At 44.2% G+C, this 14044-nt stretch overlaps 1 protein-coding gene across 1 annotated transcript; it reads left to right on the top strand.

Annotated features, from left to right (window-relative positions):
- Window positions 1-273: 273 nt before the first annotated feature.
- On the top strand, window positions 274-13115 carry LOC112118396 (interleukin-20-like). Its single transcript, XM_029912297.1, has 5 exons — window positions 274-333; window positions 10990-11055; window positions 11695-11847; window positions 12178-12252; window positions 13026-13115. Exons 1-5 carry the CDS (start codon window positions 274-276, stop codon window positions 13113-13115), a joined length of 444 nt encoding a protein of 147 aa, XP_029768157.1.
- Window positions 13116-14044: the final 929 nt, after the last annotated feature.

Here is a 14044-nt window from a genome sequence, read left to right as displayed (position 1 = left end):
GGAGTTTTGCTGTTGACTTGGGGGGTGAGAGGGGCAGGAGTTCACCCTAATACAAAACCCTAAGAGTCGGAGAGTGTATTTTTTAAATTGTGTAGATGAAGGATAATGATGAAATATTTTTCTCCCCATTGATCAGCTATCCCAGCCAGTCAAAGTTTCTTATTCTGCAGCAATATGAAGATCTCCTGCCTTTCCCTCGGCCTCCTTTCTACAATGTGCTGGTTGTATTTGACACCAACAACTGGGAACAAAATCTTCCAATTTGGACCTTGCATGATTTCAATGAATGTTAATGAAATTAGAGCCAGCTTCACAGCGATCAAAGAAACCATTGTAAGTATTGCCCTGTGCGCTGTAGCTGTAGAAAGGCCTGGGCAGTTATGGTTTGACCAACCAATATCTCTTTAAAATCAGTTATCTGGGGACTGGGTGGCTCAGGAGATTGCAATATGGAGTTTTAGTAGTGACCCGGGGACCGATTCTTCCTTGCTCCACACCTTGTGCAGTCATTTACATCACCACGTGAGTGCAAAGTGGATGTATAATGCTACCGTTCAGCTGTGTTGGCATTTATACCAGAGTAAAGTGCTAACATGAGGTGCAGGGTAATGGAGAATCAGGCCCCCAAAGTTGTCACCATCTGATGTCTCTTGTGATTTATTTGTGAAATGAGTTTTGGTGGTTCTCAGTTCAGTTCCTTGTGAGCTTAAAAAACCAAAAGTAGCCACACACCATAGACAAGAACAAAACAGTTCATTGGGCAGTCTCAGCAAAGTGGCCAAGGACAGAACGAGCCTTGGAGACTGAACTCTTCCTCTCCCCACTGGTCCCTCCAAGTCAGGGATGAGATGTGTGGATGAGCATGCTGAATCTGATTTTCAAGCAGATTTCGCTCTCCAGAGATCATCAATCACCAACATGTAATTCACTTTCAGTTTTTAAGAAGAAAAGCTCTGTTTATATGCTATATGCATTAGCTGTCTAAACATCCTGATACGCATTCACATCACTGTATTTTTCTCTTTCTGTTTAGCAAGCCAAAGACGCCGTCCGAACCATAAGCATTTTGTCATACCCATACTCTCTGCACAATTTCAATGTAGGTACCATTATTGCCTCTCTGTACAACTTTTCTTTGTTGAATTTATCCTTTACAGCTAACTTTAAGTGGGCCATTTCTCAAGGCTGACTGTAAAATTCCACAGAGTTGTGAATTAGTGCTGATGGAAAGGTTCCAAGGGAACCTTTTTCCATCAGAAAATAGTGTTTTGTCAACTCAGACATTTTCCATGGGACTGTGTTGATTTCAACAACATTTTGTTTAGGAAAAAGAAAAATTAAAACAGTGACCTCTTCAGAACAGAATATTTTGATTTTTGTTTGTTTCAGAACGTATTTTTATTTCAAAATTTATATTTTGTTATAAAATATTTTAAAATAGAAAAGTTGAAATGAAACATTTTGATTTTATCCAAGTGAAACATTTTGATTGACCTGAAACAGTTTTTTTTTTACTTTTGTTTCACAAGAAATTTAGAAATGAACATTTTGTTCTGCTTCAGAATGAAAACAAATTTCAAAATTGCAGAATTTACCTTGAAGCAGAAATCCTGGTTCCCACACAGCTGTAATATACATGTACAGTACATAGCTAAGTGGACTAATATAGGCTGATTACATGAATTAAGATAAATGACTGCTACTCTGAAACCTGCCTCTTTCTGTAGCCATCTCTTTTGAAAACAAGATTTCATGTTGATAGTATTGGATAATGAACAGGGGACAAAACCATTTTGCTCAGTATATTCCTGTAGTTGTATCTGTTTGGGCGTGATTCTCTTCAGCTCCCACAAGTGAAGGAGCCTCAGGCTAGATCAGCCTTTGGGATGGGAGGCTACTCAGAGGTGCTGCAGGAAGGTGTTGGTGCTGATAATATAGTAAGTAGTCTCAGACGTATTAGAAGGTGGTTACAGCTGGAGGTATCATTTTTTGGAAGAGACATGTAGCCAAGTTTTTGGCTGCTTGTTGATATTAAAATCCTGTAGAACTTTTCCTAATAGGTACGGATGATAACCCTGGCAACTTTATCCCATTCCAGCTTGAGTAATAACCTTCTTCACACTTACATTTCCCTACCAGTTTCAGTCGTATTCTTCACTTGCTGGGAGATCTTAAAGTTTGTGTGTTTCCCAAGGTCTAGGCACATTGCAGCAACAAAGGGACATATTTTCAAAAGGGCTCAGCACCCAACAGCTCTTATTGTTCACTTTTGAAAGTCAGGCAACTTGTTTAGGTACCTTAATGGGTCCTTGTCACAGGGTGGCTCTGTCCCCTCCACACCATCCCTCATGAATGAAGTCAGTCTAGTTCCCCTGTGCAAGGACAGGTGATCCCATTGGCCAATTAGGAGGGCAAGGCAGTACCTAGGGGTTATAAAAAACTAGGGCAAATCAGAGACAGGGAGACCCAATAAGTAAGGGTATGTCTACACTACAGGATTAATCCGAATTTAGATAATTCGAATTTGGGAAACAGGTTGTATAAATTCGATTGTGCGCGGCCACACTAAGCACATTAATTCGGTGGTGTGCGGCCACACTACCCCATTACTTTAACCACAGTAATTCGGTGGTGTGCGGCCACACTAACCCTAATTTGAATTAACAAAATCGATTTAGGCGCTACTCCGTTCGTCGAGGTGGAGTACAGAAATCGATTTTAAGTGCCCTTTAATTCGAATTAACTGGCTCTGTAGTGTGGACGGGTGAAGGGTTAATTCGGATTAACGCAGCTAAATCCGAATTAAAGTCGTAGTGTAGACCAGGCCTAAGACATGCTGAATCAGAGCTGCCTTAGTGGGAGTTGGGGCAGGTGAGGTCTGCCACAGACACTGTATGCTTAGGAGCTGGGAGAAAGCTGAAGGCAGGAGACAGCAAGAGGCGTTTGCAGGTTGGTGTCCCAAAGCCAGAGAGGCATGACTGGAGAAGGCTGAAGGCAGGAGGAACAGCAGAGGGAGTTACCTGCTGGCTCTGAGCCAGAACCGAGGAAAGCAGGCAGGGGAGCAGTGGAGGAGCTTACCTGCTGATGTCTCCAGGATCAGAGAGCTGGACCCAGAAGAGCCAGGAGAGGGCTGGGGGAGTGAGGGATGCTCCCCTGGTAAAGACGATCTCCCAGCAGAGAGACTGGGGGGGCTCCCACTGGGAAGAGTAGAAGTTGCACTCCACTAGGAAGGGTTGGGGTGGCTGTCCTGGTACAAGGACAGAGGAAGAGTCTGGGCATGGTCAGAGGTGCTGGTGTGTGATATGTGGGGCATCGTGAGACAAGATGTCGGGTGATCTTAATGACTGTTTGCAGTGGGGTGAGAAATGAACTACATGTGTTTGGATGGTGTTCCCAATGTCTGATTATAAACCAGCCCTGAGGAGGGTACATTTGTGACGAGACCTTGCATAGAGTAACTGAAGACTCTGAAGGGGAAACTGAGGCAGGCGTGACTATCATGCTGTGGCCTGCCGCAGGAGAGTCGCTCCAGGCAGGTGCTGCCCTAGGACAGTCCTCTTGGGAGCTGAGTTCTTTTGAAAATCTATCCCAAATCCATTGTAGCAAAATGTATCAAACAGAATTTAAAAAAAAATTATCCATTCAACTGCCATGTTTAGCACCAAAGATGGCTGCATTTTAGTGATGAATGAAGTAGTCACTGATTATAGGTGTCGTGTTTTTTTTTTTTAATAGCACTTTCTAAAGCACCTAAAAAGAAAAGATATTATTTCTCTTAAGTCTGCAGATAGATGTTGCATCATCCATCACCTTTTAAGATTCTACGTGGACAAGGTCTTCAAACACTGTGAGACTGAGGATTCTCATGTCAACCGGAAAATCAGCAGCATAGCCAATTCTTTCCTCTTCATCAAGAAGAAATTCAGACAATGTGTATGTCAGGTTTCAATAAATCCCAGTTTAGATTGGTATAGAGTAAATAAATCAGCCGGAACATTTCCTGACTTTCCAAAAAGTTTGCTTAAGCGAGAGTTCATACCGCTAGGGGCTTCAACAAGGAACAGAAGCATCAAAACACCGGGAAAAGAATTGTTCACATGTACTCATTGTTGGGAATCTTTGAGATTTACCCTTGCACCACAGAGCTCCTATTTGAATCTGCAAAATAGTATTGAATTGGGATTTTGGGCTAGCCCTCAATACAGGGATGAATTTCATCCTTAGATGAGGCAGTCTGATTTAAGGGAATGATGTATTTTGCACAGTTTAGCAAGAGCTAGCCTTATAAGCGTCTCCATATTAATCAGAAAGCTACAGCTTGTTAAAAGAGAAAAGCCTAATGAATTTGGTCTTATTTTTCTAGAATGAACAAAATGTGTGCAATTGTGGAGAGGAAGCAATAGAGAAATATAAACAGATTCTCAGCAATTACGGACAGGTAAATTGATGAGACTTTATTCGCTAATGCAAAGACTTGGGTTCCTTTTTGCTCATTTCAAATTGCCATCATTATTTACCAAATATTTCTTTCAATCTACTTCCAGCTGAACACGGCTTCTGCAGCAATGAAATCCCTTGGGGAGCTGGATATCCTACTAGACTGGATGGAAAAGGCTCATTAGAGAACGGAATACAATAACCAACATGCTATTTTTAAAGGTCCTTTAAAATTGTTCAGCTGCCATGGTGATGAGTGTGGAATAAGGTCTAAATCCAACTTTCTTTGACGATGTTCCTATTGACTTGAATTGACAATGTAAATGTTTAGACACCGTCTTGCATAAAGAACGAATTTTTTCAAGCTCACGTGTGATTTGAAAAACCACAGCACTTACATTCCTGATTAGCCTTGAAACCCTTTCTCTGCTATTATGGGTAGTTTTTAATTATTCTTTTTAGTTGTGGTTAGATGAGTCTCTTGTAGCAATGTAATGAAATTGTTTAGATTTGTGTGCTCTTTGGGACAGGGACTATATCTTCCTCTGTGTTTTGGAAAGCACACAACACACCTTGGGAGCTACTTCAATCTAGATATTAGTAAAGAATGATGCTTACAACCCTAGGGCTCAATCTTACAAGACCCCCTCAGGTAGTGAACTCCCATTGAAGCTAACAGGAGTACAGCCTGGGGAAGGCTTGCAGGATTGGTCCCTGTAACGGGTTGTGCTCACCACCATGGCACCTCTTGCTGGTTGTTCCAGGAATTAGCTCTGTCCAGCAGCAGGGTGCCTGCCTGGTGGTGTCTCACTCTTGCTCAGGGGCAAACTGCAGTCCTTTGGCTGGCCACTTCCCTTGGCAGCCAGTGGGGCAAAGGGGAGGGGGCCCAACCCAGGGACCCTATAGCTGGCAGCTGCCCACTGCCTCTCCTTCCCTTGTGCCGCTACCTGCGTTCCCTGGGCCACTTCCCTGTAGCCCCAGCACTTTCTCGGCCCCTGTGTCAAGGCCTCAGTCTGGGAGCCAGCGAGACTGGAGCTCCACTTGCTCCCCTCACCCTGCCCAGCACTACTGTCCCAGATACTTCTCTCTACAGGCTGCCAGGCCTTCTCCCTCAAGCTCCAGGGAGAGAATGAGCTCCTCTTTGCCTTGCAGCCCTTCTTATAGGGCCCAGCCTGGCCCTTATTGGCTGCTTCTAAGCCTTCCTCTGATTGGCTGGCTGGGTTCTGCACAGTCGCTACAAGGGCTGCTATTAACCCTTTGCCAGCCAGTGAGGGGCAGCTGCCTCATCACAATCCCCTAATTTTTCTTTTTAAACCACAAAAGAATTACTATTGTCTCTTGAAATAATGCTTAGTGTCATTGTGTCTCTACATGTGAAACCATTTTCTATGTAAAATAATTTATTCTCAAACAGAAAAAGAACTGTTCTTCCCATATGTATTATCTGCAAGACACTCGATAAGTATATATTGTACTGATCAATTGCACTCATCTTAAATAAACACTATTGAAAATTATGCTAATTTGACCTGGTCTGTGTTTGTGAAACTTCCCAACAATTACGTATCTGATTCTTGTTTGTGACTTATTTGTTTTCTTTGATACACATTCACTATTGCCAGCCCCACCCATTCAAAATTCCTGAGTCAGTCTGATGGGGTGTCCACCTCGCACAAGACTGGAAGGGGTTAAGATGGCCAAGTAGAGCCTGGGAGCAGGTAATTGATTGTTCCTGCCCAGCTGAGCCTGCTGTCAGAGGCAGCCTATAAAGCCAGGAAGCTAGCAACAGACAGGGGCAGCAGTCCCTCCCTGGGAGGAGGGTTTGGAGCTGATACTCCCAGAGGAATGGGGGGAACCAGGAATGGTAGGGAGCAGTCCAGGGAAGGAGAAATGAGGGCTCGGAGTGTAAAGCCCAGAACTGCTGGGTTGAGGATCCCTGGACTGGAACCTGGAGTAGAGGGGAGGCTTGGTTTCCTCTACCAGCCAGGGCCGGTTCCAGGGTTTTTGCCACCCCAAGTGGCAGGGGGAAAAAAAAACAAAAAAAGCTATGATTGGCGGCAACTCTACCACCGCCACTTCATTCTTCGGCAGCAATTCGGCGGCAAGTCCATCCCTCTGAGAGGGACTGAGGGACCCGCTGCCACCGAATTGCCACCGAAGAGCCGGACGTGCCGCCCCTTTCCGTTGGCCACCCCAAGCACTTGCTTGCTGCGCTGGTGCCTGGAGCCGGTCCTGCCTGGGGCAGTGAATGGGAAGAATGCCTAGGACAGCTGGAAGAAAGACTTTGATATACCCCAGAAGGGGGAGGGGTGGAGACACTGAGTGACCTGGCTGGAGGGCTGAGTCATGAAGAGGATGCTGTGGTTCCTGGGGGAAGAGAGGGGATGTGGACCAGAGAGAAGGATGGAGTGACGGTGTGGGAATGGGCGTTGATCTGACGAGCTAATCCCCCGAGTCACCAAGAGGAGGCGCCATCCTAGCACCCTGTCACACAGTCCCAATGAGATTGTTTTTAAAGCCATGAAAAATAATGAACGCTGGATTCTTATTTGCCTTCTGGGTTTTGAGCCTTTAGGTGTCACATTTTTCAAATGTTTGACTCCAGTCATAAGGGCTAGAAACTTTGTTTACATGAAAACAGAGTCTTTCATAATTATGACTTTAGGAGCTGGAATTACAAAATCAACTGCAAATATAAGACTTACTATGAAGTCAAAAGAGTTAGCAATGGTACATATGATAAGATCCCGTGCATTGCAGATGGCTTGTGTATTGTTCCCTTCACAGATGCAGCTGACATAAAAACGAGGTAAAATTCAGCTGGTGCAGAGCTGGCGCTAGGGCTTTGCTGCTCTTGAGTACCATGGAAGTGCTCAGAGTAGAATTTAGGTGAGACTTAAGTGGTGCACAGATGTTTGTTGTGGTTACATTGGGGCTTTGCCTGGGGAAAAAATTCACCCACTGCAACTTACAGTATATGCACTCAGTATGTTTTCACATGGATTATTCATTGACTTGCAATGGGGGAATTTGTTCCAGGGGGATGCATACCTGGAGGATGGCATGGTCCATTGCAGCCTTATACAATGGCCATGAAATGTTACCCATCCTGAGAGAAAAACCAGCTCTTACTCCTTTACTGTAATACTGATCGCAATGGAAAAAATGAATATTTCACTCATCCTTACTAGTCCCTAGTGGGGGAGTGGGTACAGTGGTCTGATGACAGATGGGGTGATAAAGGTGACCAAAATAGCTAACTATTTATGTCTGTCCTGTGCAGGGGGTATTTATTACACATGTGTAGATGAGCCAGATTCATTCCAACCACACACAGCCTGAGTATCTGGGGTCTATGCAGGCGGAGTGCAGGGAGGTTGTGAAGATGGAATTCACCCTGTCCCAACCTAGGTCCAGGGTACCATGCAGTTCCCTTCAGCTGTTATTCCCGCTAGGGGCTGGAATAGTGGCCAGGGTCCGTTGGTGCCACTTGCGTATGATACCGGTGTCACTGGTAGAAGAGAAGAAATAAGCGATTCCAAAGAACATAAGGGCATCTAGGTGCATGCCACTGGTGCTGCAATCTGGAAACCCAAAGGAGATATTGATGAGATGTCTGGAATGTTTAGCTTCGGCTTGCTGCTGTTGATTTGTAGTCTATGGTGGCCACTGTATCTCAATGCGTTGTTTTTCCTTCTAAGGGGAATGGGGAAGCAAGTCACTTTAGCCTCCAATGGGCAGGACTGGGAAGATGGGCACTCTCACGAAATGTTTTGCCGGGCATTTCTTAAGGTGCTTCATATCTTGGTGCAAAATATATGAACCTTTCCAAGATACTGAATGTAAGCCAAGTGAGGAAATGGATGGTCAAAGGCAAAGCAGAAATCCCATGGGGATTCCACCTTTAATTTCATTTCCTTTTCTCACCTGTATATAAATGGGAAGCAGCTTCGGAGAGACGGTATATCACAAGACAAGATAGAACACATCTTAAAACAAGGTAAGAGATTTTTCTCTATTATATCCTTTTACATTACTAGCTCTGTGTAGTTCATGTATATAATTATCCATAAACACACCAGTTAGGTATAAACACGCATTAGACTTATGCACTAGGCCAAATTCAGCCTTGGTGTGACTTCAGTAGCGTTAAAACAGATGGATTTGTTCCACTGAATATAGGACTAGACATGACTCCCTATCTACGGTACTTATATGGCCCTCCTCACCATGGTAACTGAACACTTCACAATTTGTATTATATACATGTGGTCACAATGCCCCTGTGGGGTAGGCTAGTGCTGTTGTTCCCATTTTACAGATGGTAAACAGAGAGAATGAGGGCTTATCTACATCAAGGTCTACCCTATGCATTTTTGTTGGCATAGCCATGTTGGTCAGGGGTGTGAAAAAACCATGCTCCCAGCCAGCATAGCTATGCTGCAAACGCCCTGATGTAGACGCAACTATGCTGACAGAAGAATGCTTCCGTCAGCATAGTCAATGTCTTTCGGGGAGGTGTCTGCAGAAGTTCTTCTGCTGAGGACTCGAGGGCTCTGCCTATATAGTATACCAGTATAGCTGTATTGGCAAAGCGTGTGTAGTGTAGACCAATGGTTCTCAACCAGGGGTACATGAACCCCTGGGGGTACGCAGAGGTCTTCCGGGGGTACATCAACTCATCTAGATAGTTACCTAGTTTTACAACAGGCTACATAAAAAGCACTAGCGAAGTCAGTACAAACTAACATTTCATACAGTGACTTGTTTATACTGCTCTCTGTGTACTATACACTGAAATGTAAGTACAATATTTATATTTCAATTGATTTATTTTATAATTCTATGCTAAAAATGAGTCAGCAATTTTCAGCAACAGTGTGCTGTGACACATCTGTATTTTTATGTCTGATTTTGTAAGCAAGTAGATTTTAAGCGAGGTGAAACTTGGGGGTACGTAAGACAAATCAGACTCCTGAAAGGGGTACAGTAGTCTGGAAAGGTTGCAAACCACTGGTGTAGAGTAGCCCTTAACTAGTGGGCTCTGTAATATAGACTCAGCCTTATGTTGGCATCTTGCACCCCCTCCATTCCTCATCTAATCCTTCTCCCCAAGTACCTGCAGAACGAGGTGGCTTCTAAATGAATCCACCTCACCATTTATTTTTAAAAGTCTTAATGCTTTGTGTAAAATGTCAATAAAAATGACTCAGCCGCATGAGAGGCAATGGAATCCTGTGAAGAGGGCCCCAAACCAAAACAGCACGGGAGTGGTGGTAGGCTTTATTCTGGTGTACTCCAGGAGAGTTGAATTTCACCTTCATTCCATCAACTCATCCACTTGCCTATCTCCATTACACCATGAATCATGGGGCAGTGACTTACTCACCAAGTTTTTGTTCCTCCCAGGGAGGAGGGTGAACTGTGACAATGTCATACAAGGAAATAAAACCTTATGGTGACAAATTCCCTAACTGCTTTCAGGGGGTTTATGATGTCTCAAAAAAAATGGATGCATTCATAGCTTTGAGTGTTTAGCTGTTCCTCACATTCCATTCGGGACCTGCTCCCATTGAAATAGATAGCACATACAGGTGCTTAGAGAATTTGGTGCCATAAGGTTAAATTTCCTTGTATGACACTGTTATGGGGTTCTGAGGTGTTCACTCTCCTTCCTGGGGAGCAACAGAAACTTGGTGCCTCAGCATGGGGGAGATGGATAAGACACCTCTCTAGGTCCCTTCCAGCCCTTCATTTCTATGCAGTCTCCTAATTTCAGATCGAGGTGCTTATATTGAAATACAAGCAAGAAACAGTCAATAAACCAAACATGTATATCACCCCTTGAAATAATTGCCATGGTCCCTGCATCTCTTTCTCTCTGGCTTTCCTTCCATTCATCCGTCTATCTAAGTTCAGGGTTACAAATGTAGAAGTGATGTCTAAAGGGGCATATCAGTTTCACATTGGTAAATGGATAAATTGAAGTGAGTCTATGTGAATGTAGAGAATGTCTTAGCAGGTGTAACATGTATGTTGGAAGGAAAGGAGGGACGAAGATGGGTTAGCCTACAGTAACTTAATCTCCCTCTAGACACAGGACTCCACTCTGAATTTGAACCCCAGTGTTTACAGCATCGGTTTTCTACGTTGCAAAATAATGATTTGACTATGTAACCCAATGAGCAATGTTTTATTTCCTACTAAACAGTTGTCATGGCTAGAAGCGAGTTTCTGTAACCTGCAGAGAAATGAAAAGTTCTTGCCTCTTCTGTGTCAACTCTGCTGCACTTCTGCTGTGTCTGAAACTCAGCGCCAGCCTCAAAAAACTCCACTTGGGCCACTGTGATATCTCTGTGAATAGCCATAAAATAAGGCACAGCTTTGGAGCCATTAAAGAAATGACTGTGAGTATGGACTATTTGGAAATGCATCTGCAGCGGTAGCTCAGAATTATGCTGAGCAGCGCTATTGAAAGATCACTTGTAAAAGCAAACCTTCCCGCAATGACGTCTATCTGATGCTTTTTATTTCTTTCCCCCTCCGGTTCAGCAATCTAAAGATGAACGTACTGACATCAGAATCTTACACAAATCTTATTCTTTGCAAGACACTGAGGTACATTCAATCTCTATCTACTGGCCAGGTGAGTTTGGAGAGGGGGAAGATGGAATTTGAGGGGTAACAGCCCTTGAAAGAGGATCTGGCTTGGATTCTTCTCCACACCCTGTTGCTTAGTCTTGATTTGCACCTTCTTTGATGCTCAAACCTCCCTATCTATCCGCACCTCTCCCTTCCCCCCAAAATCGGCCTAGAATTCATTGAGGATCCAGCCCTAGTGACCATAGAGGAGTCAGGTGCACAGATACTATGGTGAAGGGCAGCAGTTTAAAACCCTAAGATACAATACAGAGCACCTGTTGTACATTGTGCTGTACTGTGCTCATTTGCGGTGTAGTGACCTTATTCACAGACGTAGTCCTACTGATGTCAAAGGCCTTCCTATGTGAGTAAGGACTACTTGTATGAGTGAGGGTCTAGGACTAGAAGTGAAGTGAGGCACAGTTTGCTGAGGATTAAATTCATACATGTGCAGAGGGTTAGCATAAGACCAATGCAACATTTAAGTCCCTGTGTAGCAAGGGTGAATTCCATCCATATACTTGGGTATCATGTAGACAGATGGCTACATAATACATGACTCCTTGGTTTTAACAAGGATTTTTGCCCTATGTACTGAGATGATTTTCTTTTTAGCCTATGGACAGGTGTTGTTTCCTTTGTCACTTGTTAAGATTTTATCTGGCTACCGTTTTCAGCCACTGCAAGGCATCCAGTCCCCGCGCCAGCAGGAAGGTCAGCAGCATAGCCAACTCCTTTCTCAGCATCAGGAAGGACCTGAGGCTCTGTGTAAGTCAGAGGGACTGGGCCAAATTCTGCTCACAGCCACACCAGTGCAAACTTGGAGTAAAGCCACTGAAGTGAATAGAATCACTCTGGATTTACACTGAGGTAGAAAATCTGGCCAATAATATATAGAACAAGTTCTAATTATGGGCCAGATTCTGCCCCCGTTACTTGCCCTGAGTAGCTCCTTACTCTGAGAGGAATCCCATGGGATTACTTGAGAAGTATGGTACTACTCAGTGTGAGTAAGGGTAGCAGAACTTGGCTCTACAATGAGGTATTGTTCATGCCTGCGTATCTGTCATTAATTACCTTCCCTTTATCCCTGTCCAGCATGAAGTCAGCATGTGCCACTGTGGAGAGGATGTGAAGCACAAATGTGGACAAATCCAGAGCCAGTATGAAAAGGTAAATCACTCTTTGCTTTCTGACGTAGCTAATGCATGTGCAGAGAGCTTCTCATGCTGGAAGCAGGAGTCTGGCTATATTAGATGACAGCTGAAATGATATTGACTTGGGATTCTATCTTTCCTCTCTGGAGCACCTCTGATGGAAAGTGCCCCGTGAGACTCTTGCTCTGCGGCTGCCCAGGCTGTGTTATGTAAAAAAGCCATTAGTCCTCAGAGCTGTCAATGTGTTGAGTTCCTCTAGGTGGCACCCACAGACTCTTCAGAGCAGTGCGTGTTGTCTGGGGTTCTCTGCTCAGTGTCCCCTCCTGGATCCCTTGTTCTAATCCTACGACCTTCACTCTCAGCCTTGTTTGTTCGTTGTTGATTCCCCAGGCTTGGTTGATTTCTGGGTTCTGTGGCCTCACCCTCACCGGGTAGGGAAGACCTTTGGTGGAGCTCTGCCTCCCAAAGCCAGTCATCAAATAGGCTGGCACCTTTCACCAGCACTAAAATTAACTTTAAAATAAAAAAAGAGAAGAAGATGAAACAAGCAGCTGAGGTTCAGTGTGAGGATGGGGAGGGCGTGGGTGAGCGCACGCACATGCATGAGAGCACATGTGAGAGTTATTTTCATCCGTTTGTCAGAGTGGCAACTGAATATTTATTGCTGTCTTGGTTGCAGACACTGGTTCTAGGGCCTTGTTGGGAAACCAAATGGCCCTTTAAAAATGAGCCTCTGTTGTTATAACTGAACTAGCTGTTCAGCGAGCAATCCTCTCCGTTCCCTTTCAGATGGACGTAGCCTCTGCAGGTCTGAAGGCTCTTGGGGAGCTGGATATCCTATTGGACTGGATGGACAAGGCTGATAAGATGGAAATCTAGAACTGCCATCCTGCAGGGCTCCATCTTGCCCCTTAGGAAAACTCTCATTGAATACAGCATGAGTAAGACACAGGATTGGGTCCTAAATCAGGCTCTCTAAAGAGTTCTTTTACGGCCTAAATTCCTGCTTCCATTGAAGTCAATGGGAGAGTAACTGTGAACCTCAGTAGGAACAGAATCAGGCCTTTCATCGGCAGAGCTGAGGGTGCCCAGCACCTCACCGGAGAAGGCACTCAGCACCCTACATGATCACACCCAGAACCTCTGTGGCTCCAGTCCAACAAACGCAGCTGTGTAACTTGAAGCATGTGAATAGTCCTAGGGAAGTCCTCTGTGCTCCTGCTTAAGTGTTCAGCAGGATGGGGGCCTGTGGGCCCAGTTCAGCCCAAGTGTAACCCTCAGGTCTAATTAAGCTGCGTGACCCAGTCCTTGTTTTACCTCGTTTTTATCATGCCATGCAATTGGCTTTTATAATTTCTTATGACAGAGAAATATTTTCTACAATGCAGATTTTTTTTCCAGTTTTTATTATTTATTAATTAATTTATTTATTTGTATTAATTTTATTTATTGGCCCTCCAGCTTAGTGTTGTTCTGGGCTAAATTTATATACAATGTACCTTTAACTTATTGTTAAAGCCAGCAAGCAAGGTGTGCTCCCCATTTGTGTTACAGTTGTGGGGCATCGGACAAGCGCGTATTGTACGAACCCCTCCCACTTTTCTGAAATAAAAAGTACTGGAATGACGATATTGTGCCTAGCTTGCGTGTGAAAATGTCCCTTAGCCAAACCCCAAACAATAATACAGTGATTAATAACAGCCTGTGATTATATAGAACCATCTATTCAAAGAGGTCAAAGCACTTTACAAACATAAATGAATTAAGCATCCCAAGAGCCCTGTTTAGGCAAGGTAAGATTATCCCCT

This window comes from Terrapene carolina, unplaced genomic scaffold (assembly GCF_002925995.2).
Source record: "Terrapene carolina triunguis isolate 2854851 unplaced genomic scaffold, T_m_triunguis-2.0 Scaffold198, whole genome shotgun sequence".
Classification (NCBI taxonomy): Eukaryota; Metazoa; Chordata; order Testudines; family Emydidae; genus Terrapene; species Terrapene triunguis.
Note: the sequence above shows the minus strand (reverse complement) of the source record. Positions and strands in the feature narration are given on the sequence as shown.